At 42.3% G+C, this 19,523-nt stretch overlaps 1 protein-coding gene across 2 annotated transcripts; it reads right to left on the reverse strand.

Annotated features, from left to right (window-relative positions):
* Positions 1-294: 294 nt before the first annotated feature.
* MYOZ1 (myozenin 1) lies at positions 295-15,804 on the reverse strand. 2 transcript variants are annotated; one of them, XM_082764392.1, is made up of 6 exons: positions 15,630-15,804; positions 13,433-13,534; positions 11,661-11,842; positions 3,106-3,340; positions 1,735-1,894; positions 295-874 (listed from the first exon to the last, which is right to left on the reverse strand). In XM_082764392.1, the coding sequence occupies exons 2-6, from the start codon at positions 13,506-13,508 to the stop codon at positions 643-645; spliced, it is 885 nt and encodes a 294-aa protein (XP_082620518.1). In that variant the 5' UTR covers positions 13,509-13,534; positions 15,630-15,804; the 3' UTR covers positions 295-642. The 2 variants fall into 2 exon arrangements, with proteins under 2 accessions (XP_082620518.1, XP_082620519.1); XM_082764393.1 differs by lacking the exon at positions 13,433-13,534.
* Between the last annotated feature and the right edge of the window lie 3,719 nt (positions 15,805-19,523).

A 19,523-nucleotide genomic window follows, 5' to 3' on the forward strand; every position in this document is an offset into this window, starting at 1 on the left:
GAGAACTGGGAAATTTCAGGTGACACTGAAATACTTTAATCTGTCTGTTACATTTACAGACCAACTTGCTACTTTATCTCTGATGATATTATGATTACCTGTATCATTTCCTTACAAAGTAATCATTTTTCATCAGTTTTAAGGTTTTTATCCAAGCCACCTTGATATATACCTGCCTATCTTATGACCGTTAGTCCCATATCTTTCTTCCCATGACAGCAGACTTATGAGACTGAATCTTTTATTATTGCTAATCCCCAAATAGATTCAGCAGTATTTTCAAGAGAATTTTTTTTTCATCTTCATGTTTTATTACTTGTTAATATATGACAAAACAAATTTATTATGAAGCAGACAGGCAGCATTTAGCATTGCTAAACAGAAAAAACTGTTCTAATTTTGCCCTTTTATGCCCTGGTGAATAAAAAGCTCCTTTCCCTCAAACTGTTTCTGATACAGATTAACATCACAGCAAAGATTAAGTTTAGAAGCTACCAGGAGCTTGTCAGGGTTAAGGGCAAAAGAAACGAAGGACTCACAGGACTAGAATTGCACTTTTCACCTCCTTACTATCAACTTGCAAATAGAAAGGGTTGAAAAGAAGAAAAAAAAAATAAACAGAAAGACTTTGAGGGCAGGGATTTACAGCTCTTCTGTTTCACCACTTCTTGGCACATTGACCTCAGTATGATACTCAGAGGACTCTCCTGAAGGCATCCAAGGTATTGGGGTTCTGTTGAAGGAGGGTCTGTTCCTGAAATTTTGATTATATAACATGATAGATTCTGGAAGCAAAGGGCAAATATCAAACTGAGGCACCTTGAAAGTCATCCGTTTGGCTGCTTTCTCATAACCCCCATAAGGCATGGCAGTCCTGGCATAGGAGAACAAATGGAGTTAGCGCACAGAACATAGGTAAACAATGGGACTTAGAAAATAAATTTATTGAGAATGTAAATTTTACAACTGTTGCAGTTAACTGGCCAACAAATCCTACCCAAATACATACATAACCATTGCCTATGTGCTAAAAAAAATGATTTAAAAAACAAAACAAAACAAAAAAACACAACCACAAACAAATCCCCTCTGCTCCTGTGTACTTCTTTAATCCCTGCTGCATCAACCTCTGTAAAACCATACACCTTTCACACCTGTTGGTATCCCATACATGTTGGAGGCAAAGGCTGTGTTATTGCACTCGAGTGGGATTTGGTTTGTCCTGGGTAATGATGTCCTGAGGCTATGTAAGTAGGTGGCAAAATAGAGAGGCTAACAGAAAGTTGATGCTGCACTAGAAAATCTGTCAAACTTTTCATTCTTATCAGAAGCAGCAGGAAGATCCTAATTCTTATCTCAAGTACTGGAGGCACTGATGGCTTCTGATGTTAAGTATTTTTCCTGAACTCTTGAAATTTAAATGGCTGCAGTAATAAGTATTGGCATGCCGAATTTCCCTGGTCAAATGTGGGGAGAAAGAAAGGGAAATAGGATTAAAGTTGTGTTATCCTGCTACATAGGTTTCCTATCCATAAGCTGAATTCAAATCTGTAGCTCTTAACATGTCTTCTCTTTGTAGACCTCCAAGCTTTTCATCCACGGGAGATTGCAGTAAGCAAAATGACATGAGACTAATAATTATTTACATTGCACAAGACAGGAGAGCTATGTCCAGGGCTACTGTAGTTTTTCTTCATGCAAAGTAAATGGAATTCAATATCCCTGAACACTTACCTGTTAAAAGATTTGTAATGGGGGAAATCAGCTTTGGGACTGTAGGACAGTAAGTCAATGGTCAACTGACTTTTATCCTCAGGGCTAATACCCATCGCTCGTTCCCAGGGGGAGATGTAAGTTTTAAATATAGTGACTTTTTTGCCTCCTGACTTTCCATCTGTAAACAGAGGAAAGTAAAACACTCAAGTTAGATGACAGGTACTCCACATACAACACCTTTCTATACTCTACTATTGAAACTGTGACACCAGCTTTGTCTTTTTAGATCCTTTGTAACTCTTAGATCAAGTCACAGAATGTATGGTTAGATTTCTCTTAAAAGAGACTGTTGTGGGCCACTTATCCACAAAAGTAGAAGTACCACAATCTAAGAGCCACTCATCCAGGAACTTGCATTAAAGCATATACTTGAAAGCTAGTTTTTCATTGTTCCCTCTGGTTGCTCAGGTAGAAACCTCTTCCCCTAAGAACAAATGTCTTAGGTATATCATCTCTTCCGCTACCTTAGGGGAAATTTTTACGCAAGGCAAAATGCTAACCTCATTTCACAGATTTATATTTCATGGGGATATCCAGAAATATCAAAGCATATTTTGATATAAAATGCACACTCTTCCAGAATGTAAATGAAAACCTTGGATTTTACGAGTCACTCAAAGTCATTTACAGAAGCTGTTCGCAGTTCCCAAGCAAATTTGCTTTTTGTTGTTAAAATGCCACAGGAACTGTTAAAATAACAATTTCACCAGCTGATTTTCATACAAGAGATTTGATTCTAGAGGCTTCTGGCCAAACTAAATGGAAGGTAAAATTATGCAAGGACTAAAATCAGTGAAAGATACCCTGCCTCGTAGAGATATTGCTTCAGTTCACTAGTGCTGATTAGCAGATAACATTTAGAAATATTGCTGCTTCTTTCTTACTATTATCCATAAAGTGCTGTTCATTCAAATGAAAACTTTGATTTGAAATTAGAGTTGATATATGCACGACTGATGTGTCAGGTCAGACTGCTGAGCTAAAGAGCTACTGCTACTGTCTCCAGTACTGGTCAGTATGAAACCCTTCAAAGGGAAGGTAGAGCTCCCTACTGGTGTACTGCTGTCTCAACCTCAAATCAGGAGTTTTCCATCATTTCTTTTGTTTAGCCAAGGCGGTATTTCTGCTTCTTGCTTATGAATGAGCAACACAGAAACATGCAATCAAAATTGTCAAGCTAAAGGCAATTCAACTTTTTAGACTTTGCAATGCAATTTTATTCGGAAGAATTGAGGTGTTACTCAAATTCATTCACTGGTCCCTAAAATTAACGCTGCCACAAGCCCTGATAGCTTTATCTATTTCTTGATCTTTCAGAGAGATACTTGCCTTTCTCAGTACCATCACCTCCTTCTCCACCACTTCCAGCTGATTCTCCTGCATGCTCCCCTTCGCCGTCCCCAGGACCTCCTTTGCTTCCAGGCCTTCCAGGAACGGCGGAATACTGCTGCTTACCAGAGCCGTGCTGCCCTGCCGTCACTCCTCCTACCATCCGCCCGTGGGCATAGCCATCAGCATCTTCCCCGTAATGCCCGCCCGGTGGGATAAACTTCTGAAAGTGATCCTAGGGCAGGAAGAAAGAGAGTAGAGGTCCCTGTTATGGGGCACAGTCTGTTCACACTTACAGGCTTGGTACTCCTGAGTCCCTGCGGTCTGACCAGCCTTGTCCTGATTACAAAACCCGTGGCAGAACTTTGTGTCAGTTATTCTCTTTATTCAATATAGGAGCACTTTCACAACATCAGCAAGGGCAACTGAAGGACATTTTTTCATGGGAGCCTCATAGCCATTTTATATGAACAGAGTGAGAAGAGGGGGTTCTGTGTACTGTCCCCAGTGGTGATCAGTATGAAATACAAGAGAAGGAAATGAAGCTTTTGCTAGATCAGCTGAAAGTCTAAGCAGAGATATATTGGTCAAGCTCTGAGAAAGCAAGCTGAACAAGAAATAGAAAATGTTTCATGTGGGAGCTAAGTGTTAGAGGGCACCAGAACAACGGGATACCGGTGAAAACATAAAGCCTGCCAGGTAACTGCCAATATGTCTGCCTTCCATACATATGAAGGTCTGCATAGAGAGAGGTATTTACACACTGAGATTTACACTAAAGAGATAGCAGCCTAGTTTATGTCTTTTCTGTGGGACTAGGGCATTGGCTATAGGTACACAAATGTAACAGAAATAAAGCCGAAACTGACTGAATCTGTCTTTCCTCATGCAGCAATTCTGCTTCTCTAAATTCCTCTCAGGCAGTCTATGGGAGGTGCCAATCTCAGGGCTCCCAAAGGGTTAAGGCTTTCTCCAGGCTCTTACACCTAGTACAGTTTAGCAAAAAGAAGCTTTCCAGGCTGTAAACAGGCTTCCAAGGCCAGCTGTTCAGTCAGCTAAAAATAGATGAGAAGTGAAAACCCCACAAGGCTCTAGGCAGAATTATCTAACCCTCTGCTCCCTGTGTCTCCAGCAACAGTGTCCAGGGTTTCACAGCAGGTCACCAGGCTGCAACCCAGGCAGAGAGCCAGCTGCAGGCTGAAGTGGCAGAGCTGGTGCCTCCAGGGCCTTTAGGGACTGTCTGTCCTTCTCCTAGCTGCAGGGAATTCCCTTTTTAGGAACAGTGGAGATAATGTTCCCCTGAATGTCAGGAAGCACTGAGAAGGGAGAGGATTGTGAGCATGAAGCTTAAGCTATACACAGGATCTAGCAGGGCAATCTGTTCAATTATGTGTGGGAGCCATGTAACTGTAAAAAGGCAACCTGAAACAAGGATTTTGTTGTTGGTGGTGTGTAGGGGTCAGAATGAGGTTATTCTCAAAGCTTAATATATGTGGAAGATTAATGCTTCTACTGATTTGCTCAGTAATTTAAAAGCAGCGTTTGCATCTATTTTCCTTTCACCCATGCTATGTGCCATTCCTCAGAATTAAATACTTATTTCTTTTTTGTTCTGCTAACTTACATTCAATTTCACAAAATAAATAAATAAATAAATCACAAAGCATAAGCGTAACATGAGCTACAGTAAAATGGGCTGCTTTGATCTTGTGTGCAACGGCAGTATTTGATGTGGCCAGGAAGGGGCATCATTGTCATCTTGTGTTATTTTAAATTGCAATATTATCACTAAGCAGGAGTGAAGTTTTTCTGAAACACAAAGCGTGCCTCAGGAAAGCCACACTTAAATACTATTTAGCTGCAAATGAAATTAGTTGCTGGGTCTTCAACCTAGTTCATGATTCTTCATGGACCCACTTGGTCTATGTTCAGGAGACGTCTCCATTCAGATAGGAAAGACCCATGGAACATGGGTTTTCCATGCAACACCCCAAGTCTACTCACCTGCTAGAATAAAAGTCTCGCTTTCTTTACTTTTGGCTATCACAGTGGATTTTCTTAACTCAAACTTACATAGAGATCCTCTTTTTATATAACAGGAGGCAACAACAAATTCATCTTTTTGAAATCTTGAACCTTGCTGGCTTCAGACAAGCTCACTCCAAGACAGTGTTGCTCAGGAACGTCGCCTCAAACAGGAGTCTTAACTCAGCCAAAGCTGGGTAAGTGCAGCTTTGTCTTTGGTATTTGCAGCATGCCTCTCGGCAGGGTGTTTGGAGTGAAGAGAGATTTTACTTGGGTGGAACACGTGGCTCATGCCATTGGTAACAAGTTGTGGAGGTTTACATATATGCATATTCACATCACAAAAGCCACTTCTCAGTTGGGGTTGACTGAGCCTGTTGGTGGAAGTCCCAGAAGAAAAGCCCAGGAGTGTCAACTGAGAAGGCTGATAACCCTCTCCACTTGGCCCAGGGGACAGATCGCTGTCCCTCTGTGGTAAGGTCTGCCTTGTCTCCGTGTTTCTGGAGGAAGTGGACCGTATCAGTCCCTGGACATCTCTAAATCCACTCAAAGAGAAGAACAGTTGTGGCAAGTTCATATAATGCATAGTCCCCTGGCTTGCCTAAAAATTTTGGGCTCTTGTCTTTTAAGTTGGTATCACTAGCAAGAGCCTGATCCTGCAGGCTGAGTGCCTGGATCAGATGAATTCTGAATTCTCAAGGGCTGCTCCATGTGTCTCATGAAAAATAGATAATGAAAGATGATCCAGCTAATAGAGCTGAGATCTCTAAGTATCTCAACGCCCTGACGTCACTGCAGGCAGTCCCCAGGAGGAGACACCGTGTGCTCCCCGTCAGCTCCTCACTGTGCCCTAAAGAAAATGATTGAGGCCAGCAAATGTGTTTCTATTTCCGCCTCACCGATAAAGAGCTTCCCAAAGGCTTGATGCCTATGTGGTTACTAACACTTCTGAAGTTACCATGACCGCGTCCTCTCAGTAGCAGCCACTCAGATGTTCCTTAGTGGTGGGATGGGTGGTTTAAAATTCAGACACTTGAATATGAGAGTAGGGTTGACTGCATAAGAGTGCCTGCTGTTTTTTTCAAAAATAAGGTAATGAAGTGCCCATTGGTCCTTAATTTGGCATTGCACAACCTTAAACCTGTGATTCACTTTTTAAAAAAGGGTGAACATAAAAAGTAATCTCAGCTGTTAAAGTATCTTAAGCTATTTTTTAATCACGTTCCCCCAAGAGGCATAGTTTAGTTGGTTGAGCTCCTGCTTTCTATTTCCAGCTCTACTTCTGACTCGCTGTTTAATCTTAGAGAAAGAATTTTTCACCTCTATGCCTGAATTCACCGGTCTAAATAATGATAATTTTTACCTAATGCTACAGAAAAAATTATTTATATATTTTGTATCATCCTTGTCACATTTTCTTTGTTGACTAAAGTAATTGTGTTTCTAAATTTCTGCATTTCACTCCGAAGTTCTCTCACAGTGCTCCAACAAATGGGTGGAGAAACAATGGCTCCTCCTCTCTGTCATTCTGCTTTTTCCACACCAGTCACTTCTTGAGCAAGAAGCCATCAGACTTATGATCATTCTTACATAGTTTGGGGTGTAGTTGGGACCTCTAGGTCTTCTGCATCAATTCAACTCCAGCACAGCAAGGCTCATTTTATTAGATAGAAAAGTTACACCTCGACTGGCTCACTCCACTTAAGTCACAACCTGGGAGGTTTCTTGTATCTCAGCTTGTACTTATCCCATAAGGTTTGTTCAAGAGATTTAATATTCCCTGCAGAACAGACTTCTAGAAACAGTGCTTTTTCAAATATTTTCCCTTTAAGCCTACCTCCAGTGATTTTGTTTGTCTTTCTGCTAAGTACATTAAGCAGCAAACTGTCATTGGTTCATGCTTGTGCCTTAAACTGAGTACAATAACTGCACAATAACTTTTCTGTTCCTTCATCTAAGGATGGAGGATGCTTTCATTCACATACTGTATCATGTCTGGCTATTTAACATGTAAGATCTGTGATGCAGGTTGTTTGTGTACTTTTGTCTGTTGTGATGCACCACTTCTGGCATTGTAACCTCAGCACTTCCATTTTCTACCTGCCACTTCTGCTTACTCCTCTGGGTTCTTGTTCAGCAGCAAAAAAAATAAAATAAAATAAAATAAAATAAAATAAAATAAAATAAAATAAAATAAAATAAAATAAAATAAAATAAAATAAAATAAAATAAAATAATAAAATAAAATAAATAAAATGCAGAGTAACTCCCGCCATTATCCAGAAGAACAGGAATCCAATTCGTTAACTGTTTTTTACTTCCTATGTTTTGTGTCACATTTGGAATCTTAACTGATCTGAAGAGACCTCCTGACCTGAAGACCAACAGAAATTACCTACCAACGTATTGCTCAGCTTGTTTTCCTACGAGCATTGCCAAGATATGGCAACTGCCTCTGTTTAACTGGTGGGCTACTCTGAGAATGTATCAAGGTGGGTTTTTTGTTTGTGGTTGCTGATTTTTTTTTGATGTACTACTGCTGATAATTGCCTCCTCACATATGATGCTACCTTCCTAGTGCTTTAAATTTAAGATATGGTAGGTAAAGCAGAAAGAAAAAAAAATACAGACAAATCAAGTCTTTCTGTAAGATGTTTGCTGCATGTAGCCCAAATCAGGCCACAGATTTTGACTATTAGAAAGACTATTTTTAAGGATCCTCGCTAGAAGATAACCATCATACCAGCAACATCCAAAAAGAATAACTATGGTTTTGTTCTCAGTTTCTACCAACTGATAGCAGGAAGGTCTTAGACAGAGTTCCCAAAGCACAAGTGGGATCTTGAGATGAATTACAGCAATAACAAGTGGAGCTACACGGCTAAGAAATGCAGTTTCACACAATGTTGATGTATTTGACATCAAATAACTTAGTGTTATGAAGTGAAATAAAGGCCTGTGAACTACCGATCTAATTTCTGAACAGTAAAATGGGATTTAAGAGACCCAGAGGTAAGATGAGCCCCTCTCTGTGATACTGGGTGATTCATTAATATACCCCATGTCTCAGTTTGATGTTTAAAAATGGATGTAGTGATTTTCTTCCTGCTGTGGTCAGTCAGATGCTACAGTAATAGAGCCACAGCTAGCTAGGATTTTGTAATGGTCTTTAGTCAGTAAGAAATTGCATCTTGCAACTCCACTATGCGGTTGATAATGTCCTCAGAGGCATGGATTGAATCACAGTTTCTTTGACATGAATGGCACAACATGGGGTAGGGAGAAGAAGTCCTTCTTTTAATTATTAGCCAGGGCCAGGCAGAGCCCAGCTCATCCAGCATGGTACCAAAGGAGAACTTCACAGGAACTCTCCCAGTTCGACAAGATACCACTGTGTTGTAAGTGTCAGACTCAGTCCTTCCTAAAAACATCCCCTTGTACTGTATTCTTGCAAGAGAAGAGGGACAATATCAAAATTGCTGCACAGCAATTCATTGTATGCATTTCATTGTGCTCACATTGGTAACATTCAATTGTTTTGACTGGGATTTAGCTACAGTTTGCCTTTAACTGGATGCCCACAGCAGTGATAAGAGAGGGAGTGGCAGGTTCTCACTTCTGTGTGGGTCTGTCTGGCATTTATGCACATGCAATGCATACGTTTTCTCTGCTAGAAGTAAGGAGAGTGACCTCGTTGCCCAGTGTGGTTGTTTGGGTGGAGGAGGAGAAGGAGGTGGAGGAGGGAAGCAGGAGGGTGGATCAATGACACATGACTGCTGAGATCTTTTCCCATGTGTGGAAGGTTTATGGCTTTAGCACAGGCTATTCTGGGACCCCTTATATGGTTTGGATTTATTTTTAATAACCTTTCTCTTTGTCCTGTTTTTATATTACATTACCTTGCTGTTAAACTTTTTCTGGGGGGAAGAAACAACCTGTACTCCATCCCAGCCCTTTCTTGCTCTGCTTTATCCTTAGAACTTTTTCAGACAGTTAACAAATCCATGATATAAAAACAAAAAACAAACCACCAGCTTTAAATCCCTTCACTGTCCCACAGCCTTGAAGGCACAGGGACTTCTTTGGGACAAGTAGCAAAGGACATGAAAACTAACTGAGAGGAGGAAGTGACTGGAAGAAGCAGTAGGAATTCTCTGCTCTGCCATTAGCTTCCTCTCACAGTTCCTTTTTGTTTAAGCCTTCTTTTCTGTATCCTCCTTTGAGCAGAGCCAGGAGCAAGGAAGGAAAGGAGTAGAGAACTAATCAAAAATTGCAATCAAAAAGGTTTTTTGATAAAGTGATTTGATGCTAAGGTCAGGCATTGTCCTGATGGTTTGGAAGACAACAGTGAGGCCACAGATCTGCTGCCTTTAGCTGCCTGATAGCAACCAGTCTTCTGAGGGGATTGCTTCGTTGCTGAGATCTCTCAGCTTTTATTCTTGCTGCTCTGGCTGCCAGCAAAGGTGCTAATTCATGCTGGCTGTGATGATGAGAACAGTTATCCACAGAAACAGTGGATGCAGCCTGGCAGAGCCCTCGCACAGAGCGCACAGAGCAGCCAGCAAATGGTAACAATCATGTTTGTAATCGTGCTGAAATGGCCCTGTGCAAGGGCAGTATGGCAGACTGAAGTCTTCCTGCACCAACTGATTCATTACCTGTACCATGAGTGTGGAGAAAAGAGAGCCCTGAAAGTGAGTCATGGAGGATTCTAAAGCAGAGCGCCAGCTCCTCTTTGGAGCCTCTGCCATTGTTGTCATTTAGCAAAGCCCTGAAAAAAATCCTAGGCTTGCTAGGGTCTTGTCTAACCCCCAAATACATGTCTCCACAGCAAAATGTCTTAACAGTCTTGCTCAAAAAGCAGGGGAGCAGGGGAGCAGAAAAAATGTAGAGGTTCACTACAGAAAGGGTATGGAGTCAATGTCAGGTGTGGATGAATAAACAGAACAAAACAGGAAAAACAGTGAACAGAGAGTAAGTGGTTGTCTTCAGCCTTTGTAATCTAAGTCTTGGAGGGACCCACTGTCTCTATTAATACTTCAGGGCCTCTTTGTTTTTGCATATCCAGTTATTCATACTCAGTTTTGCATATCCAGTGAGCTCGTTTGTCACAACTCATTGACTGTATTTCTCTGACTGGACTCTCAATTTTTTGGAAGTTTGGACTTCAGCCTTTTTATTCCCATACATCATTATTTTCTCACTCCTCCTGTTATCCTCACTGCAGTCTTCAGATTCTGACACATGAAGTTGGCCCTCATACATTTTAGGAGCTCTGAGATTGCTGAGTATTTATAAAAACAGCTTGCATTTCTCTAAGGTTTTCATTCAGAGAGTTCAAAGTTCAACACACCAGTCATTCTGACATCCCTTCTAGGAGGGAGCCGATTGAAGAGAGGAACTGCCTAAGGCACAAAGAGATGAAGAAACTGCACGAAGTCCAACAACACCAGATATACTTGCTGTATCTCTGGTGTGTCATCCCTGATCTGCAGCCTGACCTACTGTGACAATTTTAATGATTTCTTTTATTTCAGGCATCTTTCCACATCCTGCTTCCCAAATTGTCATTTTTAGAAGTCAACTACAAAGGTCTACTTGCTGCTTTTTAAAACATCAGAGAGCTAAAAAATAGTGTGTTTTCATTTGACAGAACATTAACTTCAGCTTGACTTTTATTATTTTGCTTGAGTTTCCCTGGACTGGAAAACAGATGCCATAAAGGGATAAAACGACACCAAATAAAGTTTAAAGAGCATCAGAAGATGAGATGCTGCATCACAATGTGCGTGAACCTGAAACATTTTGTATTTGTTTTACTGAATTCCTGACAATCACATGAAAGGGAAGTTTCCATTTGTAAACGTTTACGTATCTTCAGAAGGCCTTACTGAAGAAAGAAGTTCAAAGGTTAGCTAACAGAACTATCTCATGGGAAAGGGGAAAACAAGATACCATGTCTTATAGGGAAATACTCCAGAAAAACAAAACAAAACAAAAAAACAACCATAGATTCTAGCAAGTAAACTGAAGACACTGCAGTATCATCTTAGAGCTTTCTGTCTGAATTTTCATTTACAGAGCTTCCTGCAAAAATGAGCAGAGGACTCTGCACAGTAGGAAGAATAAAAGTGTATCCTAGGCTAAAAATAAAACTGCACCCACTGGTGCTGAAGCAGACCTGACTGGATCATTTCCATCTTGCAAAGAAAAATAAGGGAATGGGTACAACAACAATTAGTCCTGCCCTGTGCAGCTATGAACACCTGCTGTACACACAGTTCTCCCTCTTCACTCAGTACTGGCTTTTCTCATGCTTCTGCATGATACCAAAGTATTTGCCAAAGGAAAATAATGCTGCTGCCAAAAGGAAATAAAACTTGTGTGTCCCTATATATATATTTCTTTTTCTGCACTCCTTTGCCAGTGGATCCCCCCCTCGCCCATGCACATACATTCAGAGAAGAGCTCAGGCACTTTCTATTCCTATTTCCCCTGGGGGTATGGAGTGGTTTGAATTTCCAACCTACCACAGAATTGTCGGTGAAGGCATCAGGGTTATTCTCATAAATGAACTTCTCCACCCTCAGCTGTCGTAATTTGAACATCTTGGATCCTTTGTTCGTGAGGAGAGAAAGCTCTTCGAGCATCACATCTCTGGGGATGCTGATCTTCTTCCCCAGGTTCAGCTTGGATACCTCTTGTGGCATGTCTACAAAACATATGAAACAGGACACTTTAGGAAGTGCTCTGGTCCAGCTCTCTTGTCCATTGCTTCCCAGCATCAGGGATTTCAAAGCAGCCAAATTCTCTTCTAAATTAAGTTTTTAGGAAATAACCTATGTACTTTTTTTTCTTTTTTTTTTTTTTTTTTTTTTGTGCATTGATGAAATTTTATATATAGGTGGGTGAAATTTACTGTGGATTGCAATCAGGATGTAAGGGTGCATGTATTCTACATGTAGCCACATCTGAAGCACCTCAGTGCAGCAGAAGTTATTGGTATTGCCTCAAAATGTGCCCCTGGCTTGTCCAGTTACTGCCTGATATTCCCCTCCTCTGGACTGAAATGAGTGGCAGTCAGCTCTTCAGATCGTGCTGTCACACAGTGAACAAAGACAATTCTGGCATGCTTTGGTTTAAACATTATCCTGTAACCATGGCAAGATTTAATGAAGTTATATCATGTTTGTTTGTTTTAAAGGGAACTTTTGGAAGGAAAAGTGGTTGACCTTCTCTTCAAGACAATAGGCTGCTTACTGGATAAGTCCCTTTCCATATAATTTGGTACCACCAATTCTCTGTCAGAGCAATGGATTCAAACATTTTCAGTGTAAAAATCTTGCAGAAATGTGGTTAAAGCTTTTCGTCCTGAAACAAGCAACTTTTCTACTTTTCTTTTTTTTTTATTGTGTATGTGTCTGTATTAAGTAAGGTTAAGACCACTTATCTGCCTCTACTTATAATTTACAACAGAGAATAAATCTCCCTCCTTAAACTGGTATAAGATTAGTATAAGCCCATTAATTTTAATAGACGTTCTTTGAAGAAATTCTCTCTCTTTTTTTTTTTTTTTTTTTTTTAGCAAGCCAATCACATCTGACACTGTTTCCTAGGGCAAGAGGAAATGCCCTTTAATGGAAAATTGGATTTTTACTTGCTCATTTACATGAATGCAGGATTAGGGATGAATAGAAAAATAAATACTAGTACCCTAATAAAGAAGTTTCAATGGTCCTTTTCGGGAGCTGAAGAAAGGGCCAGCACTGAATTACTGCTTTACAAAACCTCTGAAAACCTTTCCCATGTTGTTAAAAGTAAATTGGAAAATATCACATTTAATTAAAAGTCACCCTACCCAATACACATATATTCTGTAGAAAGAGAAGTGTCCCAAGTCATATTCTTCCTGCTGTGTTAACCCCACTGAGAGATTTTGCCTTTTTCCACTAATGAGTGCTGGAATCAAAGGAATTTCTCACAAAGAGGAAAAAGAAATTAGAGGCAAAGATTGCAAGAGAGAGATTAACGTAGAATATAACCAGGCACTGCAATATTGATGCCCAGAAGTGATCATATTCTCTTTCCATTCACACTGACATGGTGTATACAACACATTTAACAGAACATTACAGAATGTGATGTGGTTGAAGGCTGCGCTTTAGTAATAGTTGTGACCTCCTGGTATGTTCAATGCATATCTTGCTGTAGGAGTTCAGTCAGATGTGGTGTGAAATTTTGAAAGCTAAAATTTAAGTTGGAATCCAAACAGTTCTCATGTGTGCAGTTTTGCATATCTTACCTTCGTGTGTCAGCTTCCCAATGAGTTTAGTGGACTTTTTCCTTTTAACAGGAGCAGGAGTCCCTGCAAGGGGCATTCCCACAAAGAGTTCTCTGCTTTGCTCTAAACACACAAGGAAATGGAGAATGAAACACTGGAAGTTATCTCTTGCCTCTCTTTTAGTTGCCATCTACAGTTAAGAGACACATGGTCTTCATTTCACACACAGGCTCTTTTCCATCCCTTCCACATGGAAGAGGTAGCAAATGGTATCATCCTATGCAGAATATCCTGCTGTTCTTTGGAGACACAGTATTACGACACAAAATATGGCAACTGGTCACAGCAGAGGCATTGCCATCCAAACTACACGTTATAATCACAACATAGCAGTCTCCCAGCGCCTGTGTGTGCCACAGTGCTGCTCTGTTACATTTTTGTGCTGGAGTAACAAAACGTCTGTTTGAAAATTCGCTACCATAACATACTCTAATAGCGGGCAGTTATCATTCAGTGGTGATGTATGCTTTGGTATTAAGATGTTGAGTCTGCCCATGAGTTATCTGGGAGCATTTTGAATAATGTGTTAGTTTGGTTTAGATGTTTAGATAGTTCTATTGAAATTGGAATAAAAAAAAAAAAGGAAGAAAAAAAAAGAAAAGAAACCCTATGTAATTATAACTTGTTACAGAAGGGCTGGAGAAAGAAGGCACAGGCAAGCTTGTTGAAGGAAAAGTTGTTCACCCAAGTTGTTTGAAGTCACTTGCACCAGTATTTTATGTATTGATCTTATCACGTTTCATTTTGGAGAGTGAGGGAGAGGAAGAGGGAGATTTCTTCTGGTACACTGTTTTCCATCTTTGTCCCCAAAAGGATAAAAGATGTGTGCTTCAAAATCGGGGAAAGTTAGGAGAAATCTCAGCAATTTCACTTCGGACAGCTTTTCACAGTCCCTCTGGGGGTTATCACACATAAGATGAGTAGGGCCAAACTCTTGCCTTTGCTTTAGCAATGTCAGTGCCCGAATAGCAGCATACAGGGGGACAGACCCTCACCTAATACAGTGCAGTGCAAATGAAAAAGAGCAAAGGTCCACTGGCTTCCTCAGTGTAATACGGTAACTGATCATCTCCATCCTTGTGCCTCTTTGCACCTTTAATTGCTTAACACTTCAGAACTGAATAGACTGAACTAGGAGTTATATTTATGTAACCATGAGCACATATATATATATAAACTAGCAAGCAAACAACTAGCTCTGGGAGCTTGTGCGCTGCCCTTGATGTGATCAAGACATTTTTATCTTCTGTGTATTTTGCAGTTTTATTCCACTGTTGCTCCTTTTGCAACGTGATTTTCATGTGATGAGGTGATGATAACTGCTAAAGCAGCCCAGCCCCACCGAACCAGCTCCAATCACACTGGCAGATATTCTCATGGATTATTTTTACTTTCTGATTTCCAAGCTTTTCTTTTCCCTGAGATGCTGCCTATGTAGTTCACATGGCAGAAGAGCCCATCCTGGTGTATTCCCAAAGCAAGCGTAAGCAGGTGCAGCCATAAAGCATGTGCTGCACATTCTCCTCGAGCAGACGGACATCTGCTTGGCTATTTAAAAGAAGCGGGCCCTGCTTGACAGGAAAGGGGCAATGCTGCCAGGAGGCAGGGGGGTTGGAAGGTTATGGCCCATCTGATGGGTCACAAGACTGGCAAAACAGAGGGAAAATCATCTGCGTGCCCCAAATGTGGTCTCCTTGGGGCAAGAGAGGAAGGGCTGGCACTGTTAGGGAGCCGTGCCCTTCCAGCACACCCATTACGGAGGAGCACTGACGGCAAGGCTGTCCCATTCTGCTGTCCTTCAATAGTCTATCAGGACTGGGGAGTGGAAAACCTGCTCCGTGGAACTGGTTTAACATAAGGAAAAGGGCAATGGTCTTCAGTATGGACAGGGCTGAGAGCCACACCATGACTCTTCCTGCTACGCCACCACGGGGGAGGCTGCTGGAGCCTCAGTCCCCAGCCTCCCCACTGTGCCATGCATAAAGCCAGGGCCACAATTATCCTTTACTCCCCTCAGCCTTATCCCTCAGTGCAACTCCTCTGTCTTTTCCTGCATGAGTCTTTGCAGCAGTCATTTTCATGGTTTTGCTTCAAAGCAACCTAGTTTTCACCCTCTCCAGCCCCTGCCCTAAACTATTTTGCTTCGAGGTCAACTCACCTCAGGCTTGCAGTGCCCCGCTCAGCTCGGCTCATGCGCCTGCCCCACAGCTCGGCAGGGGGCTGCTTCCTCCCAGCCCGTCCTTGGGTGCTGCTGGGGAGGCTGGTCCGGCAGCCCCGCTCGCCCAGGGGGCCTGGGTGCAGGCAAGCTCTGCCCAGCACAAAGTGCTGATGCAGAGTGCTGTGAATTTGACTCTTGAAGTCTGCTTGCACAGGCATCCTGCGGTTATTAATAGCTGACAGCCTGGAGCATAGGGTCTCAGATAGCACTGCCACCGGCCCCGAGGAGAGGGGAAAGGAAAAGGTTGCTCCTTGGGCCTCCTGCAGTCGCTGTCTCAGTGCCCAGGAAGAGCAGGCACCCCGTAGGTGCCTCACTCAAATCAATATTGCATTCCTCTTCCTCCTCCTGTTGCATTTTAGTAATCCTTTCTCAATATCGTGTTTCTCAGCAATGTTTCAAAAACTCTCTGGGGTTTTGCTCTTATTTACATGTTTCTTCTGCCCCCTCCTCACTCCATCATTCAGCTTGTCCTCCTCAAGGCTCTCATACACAATTCCTAAAATGCCAGGCATTCAAGTGATGCATCAGAAGGCACAGAAGTAAAGTGATCGTATGCATGAACCAAGAAGTAGTGAGAAAACCACAAAGTCTGGAAAGCTATTTAGAGAGTCTTAGGAAGTAGCTGTGCAATGTGTATGGGAGACCCAGAAGGATCAGACAGCAAGGAAACTCATTTCCTGATTCATGGCAGAAATGGGGTTGATTGCCTGCATTTTGTGTAGCTCTGTGCATGCCAACGACGCCCCTACCGTAGCTCCTTTGTCTGTGAATAGGAAGTAGGGACCTACGGGCAATAAACTGCCTTTATGCCCTGCTTGGAATCAGGGCACGTATGGCCATCTCCTAGCCTAGAATTTGATGTGCTGATAATTGCTCAAAATCAGCAGCCCTTTGCCTCTCCTTTCTCAAAGGCATGAGATACAGTTGCCTCAGATTTAAGAAGTTTCTGCCTCCATTTTGGTAATCAACTAAGAATTAATGTGATTTATATTATGAGGTAGGAAGCTGAGAAGTGCAGCTACCATTATACAGCACCTTCCTGCAGTCACTGGAATGATGCTAAACTCTGCCTCCTCTCTACTTACTTCCAGCAGCTGTTTTCAGACCATTTTATAGCTGCAATATTATTTCTCCAGTCACCTCCAGCACCTTCATGAGCACAAATTACACCTTAGGTGAATAATCTGTGCTAGATGGATATCATAGGGAAACCTGTTGGGTTTTGAGGCGTGGTGTAGCTCTAGAAGATATTGTAGCAGGGAAATATGTGTTTATTCTTCCCTACCACACAGCACGACCTGCTGCTCCTCTGCTTCCTCCCATCCCAGTGGAGGGATGGTCCAGATGCACGCAGAAGAGCTGTGCAGGATGGAAGGAGAGGGCCTCAAGACTAGTGGGAGATCGATGGAAATGCTCTTACAAAACTCTAGAGAGAGTAGGGAAAAGTAATAGGAAGGAGATGAAGGGAAGGTGTGCAGTGTCTGTGGATCTCAGACAGGATACAGGCAGGCATGCCCGGCAGAAAGGACTGGGCACTGATGGCAATTCAGGGTGAGATGCCTCCAGGAGACCAGATTCCTCTGAGGATCCCCATCCCAAAGAGTAAGAAACAAGTGGGGTTAAGGGAAGGCATGTATCCATACACAGGGTGTGGTGTGGGACCTAACGGTGCTGTTGGTGTGTACTGCACGGAGCTGGAGCCTTGATCCCAGAGGGAATGTAAGAGAGGGTTTATTCTGTTAGTATGGCACCAGGATTTACAGGGTGATTTGGATAAAGCAGTCTTGTGTCTGACACTTAAGCACCAAGGCACATCTTTAACTGAGATTCCCACCTCCTACTCTAGCTTCAAATAAAATCGTATGGCTCCATTTTCAGTTGCCAGGCTGAGAACTAAATGCTGCTCATTCTCCTCTCTCTGCACAGTTTCCCTGAGAGATAGAAATACGTAGTTCACTAGTCTAGAAATGTCTTGGGCGGGCGTAGCAGAGATGGCACTTGTGCCCTGCCATGATGCCAGGTTCAGCAGCTCAGTGGCTTTTTGCATGGGTAGCGTTGTCCCAATCTGACAGCCCTGCCTTTGGTAATAGGATGAAAACAGCAGAGCTAAGAAGTAATGTAGGGCTCTTACTCTTATCTTGTAACCCACTCATGCTCAAGGCTCAGACTTGTAAATCATTACAAGACTTGGTTGATGAGTTACTTTTTTTTTTTTCTTTTTTTCCCCTGGATTGTGGTGAGATATGGGGGCTAAATTCAGTCCTTGCTTGAGAGTGGAGCTTCCGATTAGGTCAGTGGTAATAGTACCTGTCCTGCCTTCAGGACATTTCAGCACTTCAGAGAGGAGTTTTTAATCACACAAGGGACTGTCTGTATTTCACTGTGACTACCTCCCTCTTTCCAAATATATGCTTTGCTTAAGTGGCTTTAGGAGCAGCTTGCACAAAGCTTTGCTTTGTCTGACCTGTATCTTCAACAGTTGTTTATTTTTCTGCTGAATTCCCATGCACCTAATTTCGAACAGGCAACTTCTGGATGTTGATGTCTGTAAAATCATTCCAAGCGCAGCAGATGAGACCTGTCTTGTTCCATAGTGCTAGATGGCCATAAGTAGCAGCCAAGACAAAAGTCATCGGCAGGGCTGTCTCCTGAGCACATTTTGATCATGTGAAAAGCTGGCAAGCAGAGTCAGTCTGGCAAAGAGTCTTCACCATTTTAGTTTTCCAAAGATATGGAGTTAAATATTGACCTTGCTCCCCTTTCTCCCTGGAGCCCAGGACTGTTATGTGCTGAAAAGATTCGTAAGCAGCGGATTTCAACACAATTTGATCTGTCCTGAAAAGAACATGCAAAGCTCTCGGGTTGGCTTTTGTGGGGGAGGTTGCTTTTCGTTTTGAAATACATATATATATATATATATATTGATCTTTTAAAATATTTCGTATATGCCTAATCTTTTCCACTTCCACACAGACAGCAGGAAGAGTTGTCAGTAGCTTGTAGCAAAACAATAGGAGAAATAGTTAACTCCTGGCTCTCTCCTGCCATTAAATGGGCTTAGGTGATGATGATGCATTGGTCTGGGACAGAAAGATGTAGGATTTGATCACAGAGCTGTGTGTTGGAATAGCTGGGTACCCATGGTGTGTTACTTGCCGGCAGCCTGTTTGCCTGCATGCCCCACATGCTGCCACCCAGGAATCCCCTCCAAGCTGCAGCAAGCCTCCCACTGCCAAAACTGCCCGGCATGAGGCTGGTCTTCTCCTCTGGTATGTGGCATTAAGAAACACCATATGTGAATGCCAAAAGAGGTTGATTAGGAGAGAAGGATTCCCTAAGCTTTTAAACCCTCCAGGTTTAACACCACATCAGGTGAATGCCAAAACTCCGGATAATTTAGAGAACAGTGGCAACATCTAGTGGCCATTGCAGCTATAGGTATGTAGTGCCTGGGAATATCCTTATTCTTCACACATGCCACATACCTGCCTGGCTTTGCACTTTGCTGGACACTTCTCCTTCCATCCAACAGAAGTCTTTGGGGGTAGGTACCCCCCCTAGGCACCTTACTATTTTATATTTTTAAAATTCTCTCTGAGGAGCACACTGGAGTCCATGTTCATCCCTAGCCTGCCACATAACTGTTCAGTAATCCTTTGGCTTTGCTTTGGGCCAGTAGTCTCGGGGCTGGCTCCCCCTCCACATTTGAAAGTCTGATTGTCTGATCCTTCTGACATGGTCTGTTGTGAAAAGAAATGACTCTCACTTGAGAAGGTTGTAGAGGTTAACACGGAATTTAATCAGAGCCCTGGACACAACAACTGTCCTGCAATG

The sequence above is a fragment of the Aythya marila genome (assembly GCF_965140915.1).
Source record: "Aythya marila genome assembly, chromosome: 7".
Classification (NCBI taxonomy): Eukaryota; Metazoa; Chordata; class Aves; order Anseriformes; family Anatidae; genus Aythya; species Aythya marila.

Coding starts and splice junctions, on each gene's coding strand:
- MYOZ1 (XM_082764392.1), bottom strand. CDS start 13,508: ATGCCCCTTGCAGGGACTCCTGCTCCTGTTAAAAGGAAAAAGTCCACT. Junction 11,843..13,432: donor TGGGAAGCTGACACACGAAG/GTAAGATATGCA, acceptor TATGTTTTGTAG/ACATGCCACAAGAGGTATCC. Junction 1,895..3,105: donor AGGTGATGGTACTGAGAAAG/GCAAGTATCTCT, acceptor CTCTGTTTACAG/ATGGAAAGTCAGGAGGCAAA.